At 51.1% G+C, this 23,710-nt stretch overlaps 1 protein-coding gene across 5 annotated transcripts in view; it reads right to left on the bottom strand.

Annotated features, from left to right (window-relative positions):
* The window catches only part of Pfkfb4 (6-phosphofructo-2-kinase/fructose-2,6-biphosphatase 4), a 37,316-nt gene extending 13,828 nt beyond the window's left edge, over positions 1 to 23,488 (bottom strand). For 2 of the 5 annotated variants that reach the window (XM_050139602.1, XM_050139606.1), the window contains exons 1-9: positions 19,659 to 19,808; positions 12,868 to 12,984; positions 12,631 to 12,727; positions 9,347 to 9,413; positions 6,475 to 6,549; positions 6,123 to 6,179; positions 5,011 to 5,132; positions 3,030 to 3,237; positions 2,387 to 2,533 (exon numbers count right to left, since the gene is read on the bottom strand). In XM_050139602.1, the coding sequence (XP_049995559.1) occupies positions 2,387 to 2,533; positions 3,030 to 3,237; positions 5,011 to 5,132; positions 6,123 to 6,179; positions 6,475 to 6,549; positions 9,347 to 9,413; positions 12,631 to 12,727; positions 12,868 to 12,984; positions 19,659 to 19,755 (987 nt within the window). In that variant the 5' untranslated portion in view covers positions 19,756 to 19,808. Of the gene's footprint in view, positions 1 to 2,386; positions 2,534 to 3,029; positions 3,238 to 5,010; positions 5,133 to 6,122; positions 6,180 to 6,474; positions 6,550 to 9,346; positions 9,414 to 12,630; positions 12,728 to 12,867; positions 12,985 to 17,942; positions 18,032 to 19,658; positions 19,809 to 23,397 lie in introns of those variants that run through there. The other 3 variants (XM_050139605.1, XM_050139604.1, XM_050139603.1) reach the window with 3 other exon arrangements.
* Positions 23,489 to 23,710: the final 222 nt, after the last annotated feature.

Genomic DNA, 23,710 nt, shown 5'->3' with positions numbered 1-23,710 from the left:
AAACTCCAAGAACAAGCAGGAATGAGAATCTGTTTCTTTTTGTGGACCACAAATTCAGATCACTTAAGTTTTTCTTTTTAGTCCAGGGTCTCGTGTAGCCCCAGATGGCCTCAAACTGTAGCCAAGGCTGACCTTGAACTTCTGTCCCTCCGGCCTCTGCCTCCCAAGTGCAGGAATTACAGCTGCATGCCACCAGACCAGTTGATGCACAGCTGCAGATTCCTCCAGGGCTTCCTGCACACTAGGTAAGCATTCTACTAACGCAGCTATCCCAACCCACAAGTTATGACAAACTATCTTATATTAGAAAAATCAAAATATGCACAGCAAACAGGAAAATATAAAGAGCAAAAAAGAAATGTGAGAAAAACGAACAGAATCATAATTATAGTCTAACAACACTGAACTATTAGTCTATGACGACCAAGTTCACACACACACACAAAAAAAAACCCCTAAGGTTGCAGAGAATTTGAAGGGTATAATTATAGATTACTGAAACTGATGCATTATACATACACACTTTTCATGTGAAAATTTCAGTCACATAGAGCATCAGAGACAACAGTAAAATGGCACCTTGCCCGTTCCTCCTAGCCGTGACTTGTAACAGCACAGCGAGTGTCTTTCAGCTAAAGTAACTGCTTCCTTCCCCACCGCCTATCCAATGGGATGACTGAAGAAAATGGTGGCCTGACTCTCGGGAGGGCGAAAGGAACAGAAAGTGAGAAGGCAGACACAGTAAAGGCTGGCTGCGGAACCCTGCCGTGATACACACACACACACACACACACACCATGAGTGAGTCAGGCCTCTTCTCTGAGAGCCTTGTGAGCAGGAGCAGGGTCCGAGACCTGCTTCTAAGCCAAAAGAGTGTGGCAGAGGGAACAAGCCGTCAACCACATGGTCACACTGTATTGTAAGATTCCAGTTTATTGACTAAAGAGACAGGCTCCTTCTTACTGACTGAAGAAATGAGTTGCCAAATTCTAAGAGGTCCACATAGCAAGGAACTATGGTTGGCCTGTATGACTTAGCTACTGGCAAGCCGCAGCTAAGATAGTAGGCCCTCACCCTGTAGCAGAGGAGATGAATAGAGGTAACAAGCATGCGGGCTTGAAGGAGACCCCAAGTCTCTGCAGAGACGCTTCCCAGCTTATGCTGTAATCGCAAAGAACCCGGCCACACCTGCCAGACTGGGAACCACAGCAGCAATGAGTCATAAATCTGTGCCTCAAGTAGCTTGTGTGAGATTCCTCTGGAAGGCTCTCTTCGGGCCTCCATGGACAACCACACAGCATTCACTCACTCACACACACACACACACACACACACACACACACACGCAAAAATAAAAAAATCTTTAAAAATGCACAAAAGAATACAGAGCCCTCCCTAGGCTCAGAAAAGATGGGAAATCCATCAAATTCCTATTCTAGTATCAGATAATTCAGGTTTCTGTACTCTACCTGTCAGATTCAGGAAAACCCTACCCCCCCCCATCTCTGGCCTCCTCTACTCCTAACTTTTCTTTCTTTTTTCTTTCCTTCCTTTTCTTTTTCTTTTTTTTATTGTCTGTTTTACCAAGACAGGTCCTGGAACTCACAGAGATCCACCTGCCTCTGCTCCCCTTAGTGCTGGGTTTAAAGGCGTGCACCACCACTGCCCGGCTTTAAATTGGTTTTGTAGTTTGAAACAGTTCTCTCTCTACAGCCCAGGCTGGTCTGAAGCACATTACATCCTCCTGTCTCAGTGCCACAAGTCACAAGTTTACAGGTGGGAGCCATCGTGCCTGGTGCTAATGACTATTCTTTAAAGTTTTCCTAATGAAGACATGATTCCGTTAGTGGGAACAAGGAGTCATTAATTTATTTCCAGCAATAAAACAGAAATGAAATATTATGCTTGAATTTGCTTTAAAATAGCTCAGTAGAAAAAGAGATGGTGTAGTCAGAAGACCAAGGTAAGCTGAGTGTGCTGAGCCACTTCCCGTGCGGAAGCGGGCTATGTGACAATGACACTAAGCGCTGAGCCTCAATCTGTCGGCCACTTACTATTTATCCTTTGACTTCTGGCTTGTTATACATTTAGGAAACTTTTTCCTTTAAAACTGAAAGTAGGACCAGTGAGGTGGCTCAGCAGGTAAAGGCGCTTGCCAGGAAGGCCCTACATAGGTAGGAAAAAATAACCAGTCCCTGTCGGCTGTCCTCTGACCTCCAGGAGAGCAACTGGCACCAACTTGCAGACATACAAACAGAAAATAAACTAATAATTTTTTGAACCCCAGAAGTATGACTATCGAGATTATTCTCCAGATCACACTAAGCACAGATTAAGGTTTTCCCTGACTCAGAGGACAGGCAGGGGAGGAAAGGACAGTAATTACCGCGTCGATCTCGTTGAGGACCTTCCACTGCTCATAAGGCACACTCAGCGCCTCCGCTGTCTGGATCGTCCTCTTCATCTGGCTCGTCCAGACCTTCAGGTCCTTGATGTTCTGGTCACTGATGAACTCAGCCAGGTGCTTGGCAAACTGAAACACAACATGGCACATTCAGCCCCACAGCGCATGGGCTGCCTCAAAGGACACCAAAGCACGGGGCCTGTGGGTTCTGTTCAACCTCAGGAAATAGGTTAAAAACCTCACTAACTTCCCAATGATGCCAATACCCAAGTGCTGTTCTGTGCATTCTCCCCAGGCCCCAAGAGCAATCCCGTAATTGTCATGTTCCCCCGTCTTGATCCACTGTCCCGAGGCCATTTGACCTCTTCTGAGTCCCAATCCCTCCCTGGACTGTGTCAAAGCCTTTAACAGCACAATTTGGACTCAGCCCACTGTAAAGGTCCTGTGACCCTGGGACTCAGGGCACTGTACGGTTGTATGACCCTCCCAGAAAAGGGCTCAGCTGCACATTGACTACAGAAGACCCACTACACTGTCTATATCCATTCTGCCACCCAAGGGTACCAATGCATACATGCACACATGCATGTCATGCACACACACACGCACGCACGCATGCACTGACCTCCCTGCCCCGGGGAGACAGTCCAGGATCCCCACCAATCCGGCCCTTGAGGTTGAGTTCACTCTCCCCATGCCGGCAGAGGTAGATGGAGCGGGGTGTCACGTGGATGTTCATGAGGTAATAAACGATGCGACTCTGGATGTGGTCAGCCACACGGTTCACCACATAGCTCTGGCCCACGTCCATGATCTTGATGTAGGACAGATCCCTTGCCAGAGAGAAGGTAGAACCGTGAGGGCGGCTGGGCCCTTGGGAGCGCATCGGCAGCCACAGGGACCAGCTCTAAACCTGCAACTCTCATACTGGATTTGATCAAAACACACAGGACTGTGAGTTGGTGTGCAAGTGACGGGTGAGGAAGCAGTGACACACCAGTGACACACACACAAGCACCGTGAGACTTCAAAGGTGACATCCGGAGAGGTGGTCAGTCAAATCACATCAGTTCCCAGACTGCTGCCTGTGAGTTCCCAGACCCCTTCTTGCCTCCCTCTGAGCTGTGAAAGTTGAACGAGATGGCTTTTCCTAGGGCTGACCCGGTAGCTGGCCAACACTCCCCTCCCCCAGGTTCCTGGTCAGCTTTCCTTCCTGGTGATCCTCTCCCCAGGGACACAGTCAAGGTCACCTATGTGCCGAGGAGCAGCCACCCTTCCCCTAAAGGAAACCAGTGGTTGAGAAGTACAGGAGGATGGCCCTGGGACAGCAGCCGGCACACCCGACTTGGCTGCTTCCCCCACTGTGCACGTATGAGAGGCTCCTGCCTGGAGAGCGCGCTTACGCTGGCAGCAGCGGGGACCAACTGTGACTTAGCTAACAGCCCCTGGATGTTCTCATCTGAGTTCTCACGGGTCTCACGGGAGACCCGATATGTTTGTTGCCTTGATATTACCAATAAAACCAGGAGCAACATTGCTGTCAGCCTACGTGGGGCTGCTCCGGGTGAGCCCCACTAGTGCAGAGGCATTGCAGAGTGACCAGAAGCAATGCTGGGGAGACCAGGGGAAACAACAGAGTCACAACGGAGAGGCCCAAGAGCCACTCAGCTTCAGCCTGGCTGCAGAGTCCAATAGAGGGAAGAAAGCTGTGTCACCATGGCCGACACAGGCACCTCTATTCTAGAAGCACCCAGAAGCTATCCCTCTAGCAGTTGCTTGTGTTCCTTGGTTCATATGCATGACATATTCTTATGTAATTATAAACATCCAAACATATATTTATAGCCCAGCCTTTCACTAATGCCGTGCAACCTACACGCCAACCTCTTCCTGTAATTATGATTTATGGCGACCGTGAGACTTGGCCAACCTCTCGCTGCTACTGATTTAACTACTGTTGGTGACACTTACGCCAAGAGTCAGGAGCTGGCAAACCACTGCCGACCACTCAGATGCTGCCCACAAGCTGTTTGCTATAAAGTTTCAGTAGAACACACCCATGGTCACTTATTTACACAGTCTCTTTGCAGGACAATGGCACAGTCATTCACTGCAGCAGGGAACCCTCCAAAGCCTAAATAAACTACTGGCCTTTGGCGAAGATATTGCTGGTTCCAGCTGTAGGACCCTCAGTGGGCACCCGCTATGGCACTCAGCACTCCTGCTTGCTCTTCCGTGCCAGAGGGAGGCCGATGGGCCTGACAAGCACTGGCCACTGGCTGCTGTTCACAGGCATGATATGCCTGGCTCCCCTCCCCTTCCCCAGCTGCACAGTGAAAGAAGCACATGGAAGGTTTGCAAAAGCCTTTTGAAAAGAGGCTCAGTTTTATGCTGGGACAGGAGAAGTCCTGACTTGTAGAGCTCCAGATGTGGCAGCAGGTGTTCTGTACGTCACCTCTGCCCCAAGGAAAGAAACACAAGAGATCAGACAGCCTCTACCTTTCGGTGTGCTTCCCCAGTCACCACCACAGGAAGCCACAGAGAGGTGGCCAAGGGGACACACACACACACACACTGCAGCGGCAGGCTGCGGGTTAGCTGCTCACTTGTCCAGGTCTTCATCCAGCGACTCGTAGGAGTTTTCATAGCACTCAATACGCCTCATGAAGTCCTCAGTGGCTTCGTCGCTGTCCCGGTTGACATAGTCAGGACTGCCCAGCTTCACTTGCTGCCAGAGCCAGACACAGAGCAAGGACACATCAGGACTGGAGTCCAAACAGAGCCCAAAAGCAAGGACACAGCTAGGCAGGGATCAGGGAGGTGGGGCCAGGCCAGGCTAGGGCTGGGGGCCTGAGGCTGAAGTCAAGCTGGGGACTGCTCCCATAAGGAGTGACTCTGAAGCTTCCAGGTCTGAGTCAGTCTCTCACCGTATGGCCCAGAGAAAACCTAAGGCTCTTTCTCTACCTGAATTATCTTTCAAGCCAACATGGCCTTTTTATTTTTATTATTATTTTTTAAATATTTATTTATTTATTTATTATGTATACAATATTCTGTCTGTGTGTATGTCTGCAGGCCAGAAGAAGGCACCAGACCTCATTACAGATGGTTGTGAGCCACCATGTGGTTCCCGGGAACTGAACTCAGGACCTTTGAAAGAGCAGGCAATGCTCTTAACCCCTGAGCCATCTCTCCAGCCCTATTTTTTGTTTTTTTGAAACAAGGTTTCTCTGTGTAGTCCTGGCTGTCCTGGAACTCACTCTGTAGGCCAGGCTGGTCTCAAACTGAGAGATCTGCTTGCTTCTGCCTCCCGAGTGCTGGGATTATAGGAGTGTGCCACCACTGCCCAGCTGACATGGCCACTTTTTAGATAACCAGGGAGTATAAAACAAGAGTGGGAAACCAGTCCGAGTCTTAAATAGAAACACCCAGCCCACACGTGGCGGCAGCTCCTCCTGCTGTCGAGGGATTGTGGGAGAGGAGAAGGGAGACAGAAGGAATACAGGCCCATGAGGCACATAACCCTCCTCCGCACAATTGCTCCTCAGGACTCCAGGCTCACCTGCTTCCTCACTCCCACAAAATTCAAGCTCAAAGAAGGTCAGCCCAAGCAGCAGCCCAGACCTGGAGAGGCACCTCACTGTCACCGTCACCGTCGTCCACTGCCACCCAGCACCTGCCTTGTCACCATCCCAGGGAGGTCAGATGCAGCACTCACCACGATGTTGGCAGCTATGACCTCAGGATCCACACAGATAGATTCAACAAAGAAGGTCTACAGCAAGGCCAGAGGACCAGGGAAAGGAGGACAGAACCACAGACATGGTTAGTGATCTGCACTTCCTCCCAGGGTCTCTCCCTTCCACCCATGGCCATGCTGACCAGGCCTGAGCATCCTCTAGAGGATGTCACTGCATCCTGAACTCCCCCACTACAGCCTTGGAGAGCAAGCTCCAGGAGAGGAAACTACACCTTCATCTCAAATTACACTCCACAACCCTAGGGCCCAGCACCAGGAGCCTGAGAAAGGAGCAGCTGAGGGCCCAGATGTGACACCCAGGAGACCTCACCTTGTAGCCGTTCTGCTCCCCAAAGTTAAAGACCATCGCTCTTCGTTCTCGCGTGGTATTGGTTGCATCAAAAACCTAGGACCGAATTAGGGGGTGAACTCAGGACTCTGGTCCTGGGGAAGCAAAAGGCTACCCAAGGCTGCAGTACAGACATCTCTGTGGACTGGGCTTCTTGCCAGGGTAACTGCGGCTCGGGCCACCAGCCTGCCTGCCTCTGGCAGACTCCACAGAAGACAGAGTAGGCGCTCAGTTCATGTGTGGCCAGCCAAACGCTAGCAGAACCGGTTAAGCCTGGTACTATGGTCTGGATGTGGTTTTTCTCCTAAAGGTTCATGGTCAAGTTCTCCCAAGAGAGATGCAAGTCTGGCCTACCCATCTCTGTGGTTTCCTAGCTCCAGATGTCATCTTTTCTTCCCTCAGGGACTCCTGCCTTGATGCTATCAGATCCTTAACAAGGGTTTGGGGGGTGGGATGGGGTGGGGATGCCCAATCTAGAACTTTCAGTCTCAAAACTGTGAGCTAAATCTGTTTTGTGAGGGGCTGAGATAGGGTCTCACTATGTAGGGTCTCACTTTGAACTTACTGTATACGATAGATTGGCCTAACTTGCAGCAATCCTCCTGCCTATATTTTTCAAGTGCTGGGAATACAAGTGTATTCCACCATGACTAGCAACAAGCCTTTTTTCTTTTCCTTTTTATTATATTTTTGTTTTTTATTATATTTAAAGAGAGGGCGGAGCTGGACAATGCTGGCGCACGCCTTTAATCCTAGCACTTGGGAAACAGAGGCAGGTGAATCTCTGTGAGTTCAAGGCCAACCTCTTATACAAAGAACAAAGCGAGTTCCAAGACAGCCAGGGCTGTCACACGAGGAGAAACCCTGTATTGGGTGGGGTGGGGGGAAGCACTGGCTGCTCTTCCAGAGATGCTGAGTTCGATTCCCAGCAATCACATGGTGCCTCATATCTATAGTGGGATCTGATGCCCTCTTCTGGAAGCAAAGGCAGGGCACTCATACATAAAACACAAATAAATAAATCTTAAAAAGACAAAAACTGGAGCCACATTAAAGACGTGGTGACCTACACTCAGGAGGCAGAGGCAGGTGGATCTCTGAGTGTGAAGCCAAACTGTCTACAGAGTGAGTTCCAGGGCTAGAGGTCTACATAGAGAATCTCTCTCTCTCTCTCTCTCTCTCTCTCTCTCTCTCTCTCACACACACACACACACACACACACACAAAGAAAGAAAGAAAGAAAGAAAGAAAGAAAGAAAGAAAGAAAGAAAGAAAGAAAGGAAGGAAGGAAGGAAGGAAGAAAACAAATTAAAAACTGGTTCCACCAAGGTTTCTAAAAAAGGCAGCTAAGAAAATGGGAGGTAGAGGGAGGCTGAATTGCCAGAAAACAGTAAATGGTAGAGGCAGTTTATTAAAGAAATAATTTTTGAAGCTGGATGGTGGTGGCACACTCCTTTAATCCCACCACTCAGGAGGCAGAGGCAGGCGGATCTCTATGAAGTAGAGGCCAGCCTGGTCTAGATAGAGCTCCAGGACAGCTAGAGCTACATCATGAGACCATGTTTTGGAGAGAAAAAAGATCAGAAAAAAAAAAAGATACTTCTGCTAGGCAAGGCCTCACTCCAAGTATTTCCCAAGCACTCTGTTGTTGTTTAGAAGTGGGGTCGCAGGCACCTCAGGCTGGCCTACAAATCCCTAGACTTGTCAAGGGTGCTCTGATTCTCCTGTCTCTACCACCACAGCACTGAGCTACAGGCTCACACCACACCCCACAGTACTGAGCTACAGGCTCACACCACACCCCACAGTACTGAACTACAGGTTCACACCCCACAGCACTGAACTAGAGGCTCACACCTCACAGCAGTGAACTACAGGCTCACACCACACCCCACAGTACTGGACTACAGGTTCACACCCCACAGCACTGAACTACAGGCTCACACCCCACAGTACTGAACTAGAGGCTCACACCCCACAGTACTGAACTACAGGCTCACACCACGCTGGAGGTCGATCCTAGGTTCCACGCCTGCCATACCAGCATCTACTCACTGCACTATATCTGCAGCCACTCTACTGAAGAAAACGTATCTGTGGAGTTCACATTAATAACACGAGTCAGCTGGCTGGAGAGATGGCTCAGCAGATAAGAGCACTGACTGCTCTTCCAGAGGACCCGGGTTCAACATGGCAGCTCACACCTGTCTGTAACTCCAGTTCCAAGGGAACCTGACACCCTCACACAGACATACACACAGGTAAAACACCAATAAACATAAAATAAAAATAATATAAATTATTTAAAAAAAAACGAGTCAGCTGAACAAAGTGAAGGGGACCTGGGTTACAGGACCAGAGCTCGTCCCAGAAGAGATGAGAAAGGAGGGGGCTGGAGAGATGGCTCAGAGGTTAAGAGCATTGCCTGCTCTTCCAAAGGTCCTGAGTTTAATTCCCAGCAACCACATGTTGGCTCACAACCACCTGTAATGAGAGCTGGTGCCCTCTTCTGGCCTGTGGGCATACATGGAGGCTGATCACTGTATACATACTAAATAAATAAATCAATAAATCTTTAAAAAAAAAAAAAAAGAAAGACAGGTGTGCTTCATGTCCTAACTTCTAGAAGGAAGAACCTCCCAAGTTAAAAACACATCCGGGAGCAATGGCCGGACACGCTTCCTTCAGCATAGCTTCTGCATGCTTCTCCCTCTGGCTGGCACCCTCGGGCATCCAGGGGCACAGCCACCCCACCCTGATTTCCTTGTAGGTGCCTGATGAGCAAACAGCAGACAGGGTGGTGGTGAGGCATCCTATGTCTCACTGCCGGCCGTTTCTAGGGTGTCACACTCACCGCCACGTGTCCTCCCTCCTCACTGAGGAACTTCCGGACATCACAGAGGGCTGCCAGGGCACACTGCCTTCAGGAGAGAAGACAAAGTCAGTCTAGCCTACTGCAGACAGGCCTGAAGGCAGCCTGAAGGACCCAAATGCACCCAGAATGTAGAGGCACACAAGGGTGAGCATGGGTGTGACTCTGAGTAACGCACAAGCAAGAATGAGGCCACATGTGCACACAGCACACTCTCACAGACAGCTGACTAAATGTGTCCAGGGCTTATGTATGCATGTGAACACACCCATGTATACTTATGCCATGTAGGCTTATGTGTATGTAGATGTGTGCATACATGTGTGGTTATGTGTCCATGGTGTACATAGAGAGCTCGTGGATGGTAAGAAAACAGAACAGGAATGTGCCTGATGGGATGTGTGCATGTGCCTTTTCATATGCATGCCTGATTGTCCCTTCCTCTTGTCTAGTTTCATGTATATGAATATGGTTCTAGCTTTTGAGACCTCGGCAATGTGTGTGTGTGTAGCTAGGCGTCTTGGAAACACAGCCCTTTCTTCCCAAGCTTCTCATTTTTAAGACTCTGGTCCCACCACACACAGTGGCAATGTCTGAAATCCTAGCACTTGGAAGGAGGAGACAGGAGGAAAAGATGTTCAAGTCATTCTTGGCTATGTAGCAAGTTCATGGCCAGCATGAGCTATATCATGACATCTATTTCAAAACAAAATAGACAAAAATGCCTTCTGTTTCTGGGCTGGGGTGCAGGATGATGGAAAGTTGTTGTTTTTGGTTTGTTTAATGGATTCTTGGTTCTTGATCTTTTGAAGCATGGACTCATGCTGCCCAGGCTGGCTTTGCGCTGTGTGTGACGGCTGCTGGCCTTGAACTCCTGATCCTCCTGCCTTCACCTCCCAAGTGCTGGGACTGCAGGCATGGACTACCAAACTCAGCTGTGATGGACGGTTCTTAGTGGTAAAGACTCGGGCTCAAAATTACTCAGCTACTTCAATCGTGAAGTAGCCTGCACAGAAGGGTGCGAGACTCCCAGACTCTTTGAGCCTCGGTCCCCTTACCTATAAAATGGGAACAGTGGATATCAGACATCAAGTGCATAGCAGAGTCAAAAACAGTACATCTCCTAGCTTCTAGTCTTACCTAAAGGTCAGACTCCCTTTCTAGGTGCCTCAGCCTCGTCCCACCCCTATGATGCAAGAGCAAAGGAAGCAAGTTCAAGTACACAGTGGGGTGCTCCTGCCCCCTCGTGGCCACAGAGGGGAGAAGTAGCTGCACAGTGGTCTAAATTTGAGGAAGTCAGGAGCAGCCTCTGGTACTATCCTACCAGCATGGCGAGGCCAGAGCCAGTCTGTGCTACCTCAGGCTGGCAAGAGGCGTGTGGCAGTTAGCTTTCATTGTCAACTTGACACAATCTTACAATCACCTGGGAAGAGGCTCAAGGACAGGCCGCCCAGGTCAGGTGGGCCTGTCTGTGAGGGATTTTATTTTTAAAACTTGTTTATTTTATATGCAAAGGAGCTTTGCCTGCATTTATGTCTGTGTGAGGGTGCCAGGTCTCCTAGAACTGGAGTTATGGACAGATGTGAGCTGCTGCATGGGTGCCGGGAATTGAATCAAGATCCTTGGAAGAGCATTCAGTGCTCTTAACCAGTAAGCCATCTCTTCAGCCTCTGGATTTTACTTTAATTGGCTCGACTGAAGTGGGAAGGCCCACTGTGAACATACGGTGACACACTGTCACGGCCGGGTCCCTCAAGTGTGCGTTGAGAGAGAAAGCAAGCAGGGCAGGTAAGCACACATGTATTTACTGTCTCTGTTTGGCACGGTAGGTGTGACTAACTGCTTCAAGTTTCTGCCTTGACTTCCCTCGGTGAACTACAATCTGGTCCAACAAACCAAACAAACATTTCTCCCCTAAGCGTTCTTTCGGGTGTTTCTGCCTGGTGATTTATCACAGCAGCTGAAGTGAAAATAGGAGAGGGCTTTTGTTGCTGTTGTTGTGAGACAGGGTCTCACATTAGCCCTGGCTGTCCTGGAACTCACTATGCAGACCAGCCTGGCCTTGAACTAACAGAGACCTGTCTGCCTCTGTCTCCCAACCGATGAGAGTAAAGGTGTGTGCTACCACCACCCAGCAGGACAGGGCTCTTGACCACCCCACCAACACCTTCTCAAAAAGTTCAAGTCTGAACAGGGAGGGAAAAGTTCTATCTCATGAGTGTCAACCACTAACTCCACAGCACCCAAGCAACGCTAAACTAAAACTAAGGTACGTTCCAGGCACAAAACAAGCATATTCCCATACTCATGAGAGCGCCTCTCCTGGGGCAGAAGAGGAACTAACATGCATCCTCCACAGAGGCCTGGAGTAGACAAAAGCAGACCTCCGAACCATACAATGGCCCCTGACATGCCCTGGCTAACCCTCTTCCCTCCCTGAAGCTCCACCTTCTCTTCCCACAGAATGTCCTTACCAAAGTCCTTAATACTAGGGAGGGATGAGACAGCCATTAGGAGGCTACATACAACTTCCCCCTAAACCCAGCATATGCCAACCTTTCCACAACCTGAGAGGTTAAGAAGCCAGCCTAGAGCCGGGCGGTGGTGGCGCACGCCTTTAATCCCAGCACTCGGGAGGCAGAGGCAGGCGGATCTCTGTTCGAGGCCAGCCTGGTCTACAAGAGCTAGTTCCAGGACAGGAACCAAAAGCTACGGAGAAACTCTGTCTTGAAAATTAAAAAAAAAAAGAAGAAAGAAGAAGAAGAAGAAGAAGAAGAAGAAGAAGAAGAAGAAGAAGAAGAAGAAGAAGAAGAAGAAGAAGAAGAAGAAGAAGAAGAAAAAGAAGAAGAAGAAGAAGAAGCAGCCGCCAGCCTAGAGCTGGACGTGGTGGTACACGCTTTTAATCCCAGCACTCCAGAGACAGAGACAGAGGCAAGCTGATCTCTGTGAGTTCGAGGACAGCCAGAGCAACAGAATGAGGTCCTATCTCAAAAAAAACTAAAGAAAAGAGAAAGAAAAAACAAAGATGCCAGCTCCTTCAGTCTGCAGCATCTAGCCAGCCCTGTCAGTGACACAGCAGCATGGAGCCAGCCCTGTCAGTGACACAGCATCAGACTGAGCTGCTGGAGCTCAGCAGTAGCTCGTGCACTCGCCAGTAAGCAGGCTCCAGAGGCAGCGAGAAGGGGTGCTTCTCAGCAAACAGGTGGTAACTTATCAAGCCATCTTTCTCTACAGCAAAGCCCCACCCCAGCCCTCACCACACTTACTTCCTGATTTTCAGGCCTTCCTCATTCTCTGGGAGGAAAAATTCAAACGATTTGTATGTCTTGACCATGTCCCGGCGATACTGGCCAACGTTGAATTCTAGGGGGAGAAGAGGCTTAACTTTCACAGGACAGCAACCCTACCATCCCCTGCCCAGGGCCCCTCCTCAGGCCCTGCCACCACCAGCCTTCTCTCTTCCCTCCCTCAGTAGTCCTCCCACAATTCCACTGGAGCCTCACCCCGAGTAGGCACACCAATCCAGTTGAGGTACCGGGTCAGCTTCTTAGAAATGTAGGTCTTGCCCCTGGCTGGTAGGCCCACCATGACGATGAGCGTCGGGCAGTTGGTCATGCAAACTGGAAGGCAAGCAGCACCGGGAGGGTTAATCTGGACTGTCACCTTGATGGGATCTAGAATCACCATGGAAACAAATCTCATTCTATGAGGGAGTTCCCATTAACTGAGGTAGAGAGACCATATGTGGGCAGCACCATTCCCTGGGCTAGGGTCCTGGACTGCAACCAAAAAAAGAAAAAAGAAAAAAAAAAGAGCGAGACAGAGAGAGAGAGAAAGCGAGAGCGGAGCATTCATTCACCTCTCGCTTCCTCACCTAGGCAGCAAGGCTACCAGCTACCTCAGGCACACAGGTATATGTAAGGCACAACCAGCCAGGCCAGCAGCTAAACACTCTAGGGAGCTGCCCACTACCCAGAGGACAGCAAAGCCAATGCCTGCCTCCCTTACCCAAAACTCCACTCCCTAATCTCCTTGTCTCCATATGTTGTGACAGCTGCACTGTGGTCCCCCTTGAAGTTCTCTTTCTCTTCAAAGCTCCGCCTTAAAGTTTTCCCTTCTGCAGGGACCTCCTTCCCCAAGGGCACCTCCATGTGCCCCTGGGGCATTTCATCCCCACTTGGCCACCTCCCGAGTGACTGCTAGCTCTGGACCAATTCTGATTATTTAGAGTCTTACGTGTGACTATCCTCCAAGCCGAGCAGCCATCAGCTGCGCCCCTTTGCGAAAGCGTTATCCTGGCTAGGTTTGCTGGCTGCTTAGTCCCCTCATGGAGGGGTGCGTGAGGTCTAGAGACCCTCCCCTGAGAATCCACTGCTTTCTACCCTGCTGGATGCGCCTACACCCATGTACGTAACCCCTCACTTATGCTCTGGAAGGAAGTCCAATAAACTCATTGGCTCTTCAGAGGGAACTTCTGTAGAATTGTGCACTAGTTTGTCATTGGGACCTTGGGAGGAGGGGTAGACCTTGTTTATGTCCCCCCCAGGGAAGGAATTTTGACCCAGTAACCCTGGAGTGCCCGTGCCACTCTTGTTCCTGCCCTGGCACTGCACTGATGCTCAGTAATACGAGCAGAGAGGCAGCTAGGAGGACAGCAGGGTAGGGCCACAAAGGACCAGACCAGAGGCTCAGCAATGACGATCCTCTTCACAACCTCACATGCTACCAAGCCAGGGTGTCAACCAGAGAATCTGCCAAGGTTGGAGGTAGGGAAAGACCTGCCCACAGCTTCCCTGAGCGTCAGCGGCCTAGGACTGACACCAAGCAGCAGGCCTGCCTGTGACTCAGTTCAGCTTCCAGCGTGGCCAGATGTGGTCCCAGGAATCCCAGGAGCCTTCCCTGCATCACCCATACGACAGAGCCGGTAAAAGCATAGGGGGCAGACTGCTGAGCGGATGTTGGGAGCTGGCCCTCCTCTGTCTGCACGCTAAGTTGCCCTCCTTTGCCAGACCATCAGGAACCCCCCTCAGCTGTCTCTCTTTGGACATAGAGACCTGGGGACAGCTCTGCCTGTCAGCAGTCAGGCGAGCCTCGGTTCCTATTTTGGTTGTGACACCTTCTGTTAACTCGGAGTCTTGGTGACCTCACCAGCATGATCTTGCACTTTCCCCACAGACAAGCTCTCGGAAACTGTGCCCTTTGCCTCGCCTGACAGCATCCTGGACTACGGACACAGGTGTACTCAGCACCAACTGCACTTAGGACCCAGGATGTAGGCAGCATCATTCCTGTGCATGACCCAAACTGGGAACTCCAGGGGACGTGAGCTGAAGGAAGAGTGAGGACACTTGCAGAATAACCTCAGTATTGGCTAAGGTGAGAGGAAGCTGAGTTAAGCAAGTTCCTGCCTCCGCAGGGCCAGCAGACTGCTCAAGTCTATTTGCACAACTCCTGCCCACGCTGACCAGGAGCTCTGAAGCAAGTTAAAGACAGTACATCAGCCATTTACCATGGGAATCCATCCGCCTCCCCATGCTCCTCCTGATGGGTCCCTACACACACACACACACACACACACACGCACGCACGCACGCACGCACACACCCACTCATCCACGCACCCACACCATTGCTCCCCCAGTGTTCATGACTTCAAGATGGAGGTACTGTACCCATTCTTCACATCTGCTTTAGTCAGGTTGACCATTGCTGTTATAAACACCATGACCAGAGCAACTCGGGGAGGAAAGGGTTATTTGGCTTCCACATCACAGTTCATCACTGAAGCAAGGCAGGACAGGAACTCAAACAGGGCAGGAATCTGGAGGCAAGAGTTGGAGGAACACTGCTTACTGTCCTGGAGATCATAGCTTGTTCAGTCTGCTTTCTTATAGAACGCAGGACCACCAGCCCAGGGGGAGCACCAGCCACAAAGGACTGCCCCCCCCCACAAAGTCACTAATTAAGAAAATGCCTTATAGGCTTGCCTGAAGGCAGACCCTCTGGGGACATTTTCTCAGTTGAAGTTCCCTCTTCTAGAGGACTCTAGCTTGTGTCAAAGTGACATAAAACTAGTTAGCACAGGGCTGGAGAGATGGCTCAGAGGTTAAGAGCACTGACTGTTCTTCCAGAGGTCCTGAGTTCAATTCCCAGCAACCACATGGTGGCCCAAAGCCATCTATAATGAGATCTGGTGCTCTCTTCTGGCATGCAAGCATACATGGAAGGAATGTTGTATACATAATAAATAAATAAATAAATCTTTAAAAAAAAAAAAACTAGTTAGCACAGCATCTATTTTCCCGGAGCAGACCTGGGCCCCTTTCATGGCCACAGCCTCCTCCCACAGTCTTTGGTAACTCCACTCCTCTTCCCTACTGCCATCCACGTGTAAGGTGGGCAGTCAGCGGAGCAGACTGGAGCTGGGCACAAAACAAGGCAATAAATTAGTGATCACCTCTGCTCCTCAAGATAAGCTCCCAAGAAATAACCCAAAGCAAACCAAAGTTCAAGAACATTCGTGGCAGCTCTGCTTACAACAGCACAATGTGGTGATCATCCCAGGAGAGGAAAAACTACAAACAAAGGCAGAACAAAGAAGGAAACACTAGAGACCTTGGGAGCCACGGTCCAAAGTGGGGGTATGCAGTCAGAAGACCAGCCCTGAGCCCACAAGGACCCCAACATCTAGCAGCCAGGACAGCAGAACACATTGTCTGTAATACCATCCACACAGAGAGAAGGAAGTCTGAAGACATGCCAACTCAGCCCTTTCTGGTTCCCTTCCCATAGATCCATGGAAGGCCAGAGAGCTCTAGGAGCACCAAGGCCTGAGACTGGTAGCAATGGGAGTGGCTGCCAGCCTACCTACTTCCAGACACTTCCACCAAAGGCACAGCCAAAGTTCCTAGAGTGGACTCTGGGAAGACTCCCGAAATGACTGGACCTGCTCCCACCATCTTGGCCAGACTGAGGAAGGAAGACTTCTTAAAAGTTAAATAACATGCTGGCGGCGAAGGTATGCGCTTTTAATCTCAACACTTAGGAGGCAGAGGCAGGTGGATCTCTGTGAGTTTGAGACCAGACTGATGTACAGAGCAAGTTTCAGAACAGGATCTAAATATACAGAGAAACCCCGTCTCAAAAACAAACAAAAAAATTAAACACATGGCGTGGCAGTCCCACTCAAGGACAGAGTTGTCTCCCCTGCTGCCTTGTGCACACACAAGTCCTGTCCCACAGGGGAATCATGGCATCTTTTCACATTTTGGCTGAAAAAAGTCATCAGAAGTTGGACATAGTAGCACACGCCTTTAATCCCAGCATCCGGGAGGCAGAGGCAGGAGGATCTTTGTAAGTCTGAGGCCAGCCTGGTCTACATAGGGAATTCCAGGGCAGCCAGGACTACACAGAGAAACCCTGTCTCAAAACAAAACAAACAAACAAAAACAAAAAAAAACCCACTTGTTCTCGCAAAGGACTGGGGTTTGAGTCCCAGCCCACATCCAGAGGATTACAAGATTACAAGAGTCTCTAACTCCAGTTCTAGAGGATCTGATGTCCTCTCCTCACCTCTAAGGACATCAGGCACACACACAGAGCACAGACACACATGAAAACAAAACCCTCATACACATAAAAGAAACAAATATAAAAAAACATAAAAAAAGAAAAGAAAAATGATATCTTGTTACTAAGGAGGTGGAGCCAAGAGATCCATCCACAAGGCCATCAACAGGAGGCCTACATAGTGGGTTCCCTGGTCAGCTGTCCAGAGCCTGCTCAAGGAGACTACATTCTCAAAAGCAAAGGAAAAACAATGTCCTAACTGCCTTGGTCCTGGGGCCCCTCCTTATCACCTGTCCCACCTCCTCCCCACAGAGCTCCTAAAGGTCTAAGCTGGCATTCCAATGGAAAGAAAGGTTAATAGCTTCCAGACATGCAGGTGTGCATCTGAATTTTGTAAATTATAAAATTTTATCAACTGCCTATGGTGTCTGAGGGTGGAGAACATGGCTTTGTCATTCATCCCCAGTACCCCAAGAAGCTGGAGACTAGACACCAGAGGGAACCTACTGCCTGCCCCGATTAGCAGTAGGCACTGCTTCTTCCTTCCCATACACCCCTGCGGTCAGACTAAACTTCCCCACCCTGGGTCTTTACTGTCTTGCAACCCGGCCCCGAGCTCACTGTGCAAAGTGGATGGGTGTGCTGTGTGTGACCTCCGGGACCTCCGGCTGGGGCCCAGACCCTCATTCCCAGGCACACATCCGCAAGCTTCATCTCCGGCCAGGTCACCTCCTACTCCAGGAAAGCAGGAGTCTACAACCCAGACTATTCCAACACTCTGACACTGACAAGCCCTCCACTTACACAAGAACCACTTTGGTTGGTTGGTTGGTTTTCTCTGTGTAGTCCTGGCTGTCCTGGAAGTCACTCTGTAGACCTCGCTGGCCTCAAACTCAGAGATCCACCTGCCTCTGCCTCTCCAGGATTAAAGGTGAGTGCCATGACCGCCTGGCACAAGAGCCACATTTTAACCCTACACTTAGAGCTTAGAGAAAGACATACAGTCCTACCTCAGGAGCAGATCCTGAGCAGGTCCCTCCTCTGGGCCTCAGCTCCTGTACTGAGGGGCTGGCTCAGGCTGATAGCTCAGTCCCTTACTCTGAAGAACGAGAGGCAAAAAGGAGATTGGTGGTAATGAGATTTGCTTCTATCTTTTTTCTTTCTTTCTTTCTTTCTTTCTTTCTTTCTTTCTTTCTTTCTTTCTTTCTTTCTTTCCTTTTTTTGTAGCCCTGACTGTCGTGGTACTCACTATATAAATTAGATATATTCATGGAGATCCTCCTGCCTCTGCCTCCTGACTGCTAGGATCAAAAGTTTGTACCACCATGCCCAGCTTGCTTCCACGTGTCAAGTATCCATTCATTAGAGGCTCAGGCAATGGTCTCATCCTAGGGTTGGGGTCTAAGGTGTTAGTTAGCTCCTTGCCCAAGACCACAGAGTTGGTCCAGGATGTGACCTGAGTGCTACTGGCCCCACAGCCCAGGTTCCTACTCCCCCTGTAGCAGGTGCGGCCACGGGTCAGGATCACGGTACTAACAATGCTTCCAAAAGGACGGCTGGCCAGGCTGACGCCACAGTCCCTGGGGACTCAGAATGTGTCTGGACAGCTATGGCTCCACCAGTACTGTGGTCAGAGCCACCACCCACAGGAACACAGTCTGCTCAGGAACCACAGCCATCTTACACACACCTTCCCACTCCCACTCTCCTAGGACTCTCCTTATGGTAAAGGTCAAAGTCGTGGCCTCAGGCTGGCCTTGGCGACTGAAGCCTAAAGGACCCTCCCCTCCCTTATCACACACAGCAGTCTGCAGGATGGCCAGGAGACCCGGGCACATCACACAACAGCCTGATCTCCTTTCCATATCTGCGCCACCAGTTGGACTAGATGTTCTCTGAGGTCTTTGCCAAGCTACAAATTCATTACAATATTTGAATTACTCCTGAAACATTTTTTCTTTTTCTTGTTAATAAAAAAATCGCAGAACAAACAGAAGGCCCAAGGAAGTCGGTGAAAACACCCAGCATCCCAGAAGAGGTGAGTCACTTAGCAATTCGCAAATTTCCGCACATCCCCTGGACGTTCCACCCTCCTGTGCAGTCACTACCTATGAACTCAGGGGGGGTGCTTCCAGGTCCGGAGGCACAGAGCTAGGGCCATATGGTGTGCTGTCCCCACTGGCTGACAACTGGACTCCCCTGAAGTTCCTCCCAAAACTTTGGTTTTAAGACTAAGGAGCACTTGTCTTACTGAGGACTAGTAGGCTTTCAAAAGTCCTCGGCTCAGAGACTTCAAGTGCCTTGTCTAGAGCTACACAGCTCGGTTTCCAGCCAGCCTAGCTGGCAGCCCACTCCGGGGCCAGGAGCGAGGAACGAGCAGCAGTACCATGACGCCAAAGTCGTCGCTATATCCAGGCACTGGACAGCTTGGGTCATGGTGGCCAGACCTGGTCTCCAACAAACTGACATGTCCCCTCACACCTGTCTCCACTCCTGCTCCACCACACTTTAGCTTCTGCGGGCCACTGTCACAGCACCACGGTCACCCCGCCTCACCTGTTCCCAGCCTCTCACCTGTCCCCGACTCCGCCCATCAGGCACAACTGCCTCACCTTACCTGTTTCTCTACCTGTCTCCTGCCTTTCCACTGGAGACCCTCGCCCAGGCCGTCTACCCACCCATCCGGGTTCATCGCCCTCCTCCTCTCTCTGCGGACCCCGTCTTACCACCCCGCTGACTGGCGTGCAGAGCGGGTCGTCCATTGCTATACGGCATCCAGATCTTCTTCAGGGGATTCTGGGTCAATTCCCGTGGGGACGCCATCCCCCGGCTGCGATGAATCGGACTGCGCTGCTTCGCACCCAGCAACCGGGCCACCTCGGGCCACCCGAGGTCCCACCCCTCGGCCCCGCCCCTCCTCTAGCGGCTCCTACTCCTGTCCATCTTCCCGCAGGCCCGCCCCAGTTACTATTAGGCTCCACCCAAACTGAAGAGGCACTGGCCTACGACTACGCATGCCCAATTTTCTTTTTTGGACTAAGTGCGCCCCGTCCTTCAAACCAAAGCTAATAACGCGCATGCTCGATTCCCAAGGCGTTTGATACCTAGTTTATGCAGGCCCCACCCCGGATGTGAAGTTTCCAGCACTCAAGCGGCTCGTTCGTATTTGCATAGCCCTGCCCACGGTCCCCTTTAGGGCTCCCCAGCCCCGCCGCCAAGACGTGTGCTGCCTCTGCTCCCTGAGGAACGTGACCTCACGGTCGCCTGGTGAGCAGGGTGTGAGGCCTGGCAGGGCCTGCGTGACCCTCAGAGCCAGGATCGTCTAGACTGCTTGGCTCTTGGCCCCAAGTGGCTCTAATGTCCTGGCAGTCAACCTCCGCTGCGCCCTCCTGGACCTTCTCGGGGTCGTCTCAACTGCTCCCACCCTCGAAACTTCCCCCGTCCACGAGAACAACTTGTTCAACCACGCAGAAAATGTTCCCTTATCTCGGGGACAGGAACACAGGATACATCTCCAAATCGACCGTGTTTGGCATGGCTCTTGGGGAACGTGGGCTGCCCACCTGGTACAGATATATGACCAAGCTATTTGGAGACTCACTAAGCTCTGGCAGTATTTTGATTCTCTTCCCAGGATTTACATTTTACCAATTACAAATTTTTTTTCTTTTGAGGGAGGATGGTCAGGGTCTCTTGTAGCCTAGGCTGGCCTGGAATTCAATATGTAGCTGAGGATAGCCTTGAATGCTGTTATTGCTGCACAATGTTTATACAGGGCTGGGAAGTGAACGTAGGGCTTTGTGCATGCTAGGCAAACACTGTCAGCTGAGCTACACTCCCAGTCCCAATTACAGTTTTAGTAACGAGTTTGTGCATTTTTAAAAACGAATTTCTGTCTCTCCATCAGGAAAACGAGATGCAGACATCAATTTTACAAGATTGTGGTACAGATTAAATGTCAGTCTCAGGAATCTGCTCCCGAACGTGTAGGCGTTCTCGTTCATTATATTATCGCCCTCCCTGCCTTTGGAAATGTACCAGGGCAAGGACCCAGGGCCAAGCTTTGCAGCTCAGGCTTAAAGGCTAAGGCGCTGATAGGAATAACTCCCCACCCTGGGTGGGCCCGGATGAACATGACTCTTCCGTGTCTGACCCCCACCACAGTCTTTCAGAAGCTCAGGCCTCTTCTTTCTGCCCAGCCCCCTCTCCAAACCACACTTGCTGCTCCTGGCCCCACCAGCACGGCTCGAATCTCCATCTCCGTTTGCTGCCCTCTAGTGATGGTTTCCTGCCTCCAGCTCTCCAGATGCCCAGCCAGAGCTAGGGACGTGAAAAACAATACTGACCTCATTCCCAATCAGTGCAGCATCCCTTCCTGTCACCTCTGCCTTGGTCAGGTCACCAGGTCCCAACCCAGCTCTGGACAGTTGGTAGGGACCCTCAGGACCACTGTGACAATGGTAACCACTACACAAGGAGGTGTAAGTGCAGGAGCCCACCTTGTGCCTCCCTAGTACCAGTTCTAGCTGGTTACTTTGAGAAATACCCTGCTCCAGGCAATTCTCCTGTTGCTGTGTCCTCCCTCAATCCCCAGCGGGAGGTGGGCGGCTTGGAGCACACCCACAGATGGCTCATAGGAGCAGGGTTCCTCTTGTGCACATCAGCTGCACCTACTTCTCCAAAGTCACTCACTGTGTTCCTGTTTATCTCTTGGTCACTGACGAGGTCACCTTGGGACCACATTTGGCCTCAGAAATCTCAGTGTGGCTCACTGGGACTCATCACAGAGTGACTTCGTAACATCATGGGTACCTAATCCATTCTCTTCCCCAGAGCTCCTGGATGTTACTCAAGAGCTGGTAGCCAGGGCAGAGTAGGGCAGTGCCAGGGGCCAAAGACATCTCCACACCCAGTCTGAGCCTGGTTTCAGGAAATGTGACTCTATACCTCCCACTCTTCTTGGCTCACCCCGGGCTGACCCAGACACACCCTCTCAAGTCCATAGATCCATCTAGGAAGCCATAGGTCACCATCATGAGCCTAGGCAACCTTCCCAATGCCAGGGTCTACATCTGCTCTGAGGACTACTCCCCATTCCCCTTCCATGGCCTCATTTCTTAGGTAAGAAGCTGCGGATGCAGGCGGGGAGGAGACGAGATAGCAGAGCCAGCCCACGGTGCGAGCGAGCAGGACTCAATTCATCTCCCAGCCTTCACCCTCACCTACGACTTCCTTCATCGCCTCACTTCTCACACCTAGGCTCTTGCTTGTTCCCTCTGCTGAGATGCCCTGGAATCCGAGCTCTCTGCTCCCCCAACACCAGCACATGTTCAACAGACTAGCCCTCGTGGCTTTTCCCTCTTCAGGGTATCTCAAAGTGCACCCATTACCCTGCCCCGTGCACAGGACGTGTTGGGATGCCATTGTGCACTCAAGTATGAATACGGCTAGCTCAGCCCTTCTCCACCATGAACCTAACTGGCCTGACCCTGGATGGCTCCCTAGGCACCTTTTGTACTGACCAATGGGCCGCCTCCTAGTATCCCTATTATAGAAGCCATTTGATCCAAGTCCTCAACCCTCGCTTCTCAAGGCTCAAAATCTTGCCACTCTCTATCTTCTGCCCTGTCCTGGCTGTACCAGTGAGCCACCATTTACAACAGCAAGATGCAGGGCCCATCCCTACCACACAAATGCACGCTAGCATGCTCATGCATACACACAGAACATACATATTCATTAGTCGGCCCTTGCTCTTCCTCTTTATTCCCCGACCAGATGCTGCTTTGCTGGGTGCAGGGACTTCCCAGGAGTCCTAGCTTCCTCTGGCCATTTTCAAAACTGTCCCCACCATCCTTCTGAGCCCAGAGTTCACAGTGTGAGGTTCCACTCTGGGGATCCAGCCATGTGAGTGGCAGCTTGGGAACCCTGATCTGTACTTCTTGATTCTAGCCTGGCACAGGGCACACAGTAGGTGCTGCAAGTGATTCAGAGCTAGCCAAGGTGCCAAAACAGCTCAGAAAGGCTTACGGAAAAGACAGAGTACACAGTAGGTGTGTAGAGAAACTCAGGACCAGCACAGAGCACACAGTAGGTGCCCTAGAAATACAAGCTTAAAGGCTAAGAAGGCACTATCTGAAAAACTTCCCAGACCGGGTGACCCTGATGAACAAGACCCCTTGGAGGCCAGCAAGAGGTATATTGGGGAGAGCCTTAGGCAGTTCCAGCTGCCTGGCCCTCCGCCTTGGCTGAAGGAAGATACTATTTATAGTCATCCCACCTTGGTCCAGGCCCCTGTTCCCAACGAGGCCCCAGTTTTTTCTCCCCCTCAGGCCGTTGATAGACTGATGCCCTCTCAGAGCACTCTGAGAGACTCCCAGCGCCCTCATGCCCCCTCCAACACCATCTTCACTACACCCAGGTCTTCTCCCAATCCCCACCGTCCCCAGACTACCCAGTGCCTACCCTGCCCGTCGCTCTCCCGCCCAGGGCCAGTCAGAGAGGTGCCTCCTAATGTACCTCTGTCCATCCTGCCACCGAACTGTCCAGGGCCGCCGCCCCCACCCCCCAACCCCTCCCGCGGTTCGGCAAGGCTAAGGAAACCCCGCCCCCCCTTGCTGGCTCAGAGGAAAACGGCCCCGCCTTTCCAACCGTCCTAGACCCGCCCCCGAGGGCTGCTTTGCCCAGTGAGGTTGCCAGGCCCCCATCCAGACAGGCAGCTGCACTCTGCGCTCAGGCCAGTTGGAGCTGCCGGTAGCTCCGGGCGTCCCTCCTGAAC

Source organism: Alexandromys fortis, unplaced genomic scaffold (assembly GCF_014885135.2).
Source record: "Alexandromys fortis isolate MF-2015 unplaced genomic scaffold, M_Fortis_MF-2015_v1.1 scaffold_36, whole genome shotgun sequence".
NCBI lineage: Eukaryota > Metazoa > Chordata > Mammalia > Rodentia > Cricetidae > Alexandromys > Alexandromys fortis.
Note: the sequence above shows the minus strand (reverse complement) of the source record. Positions and strands in the feature narration are given on the sequence as shown.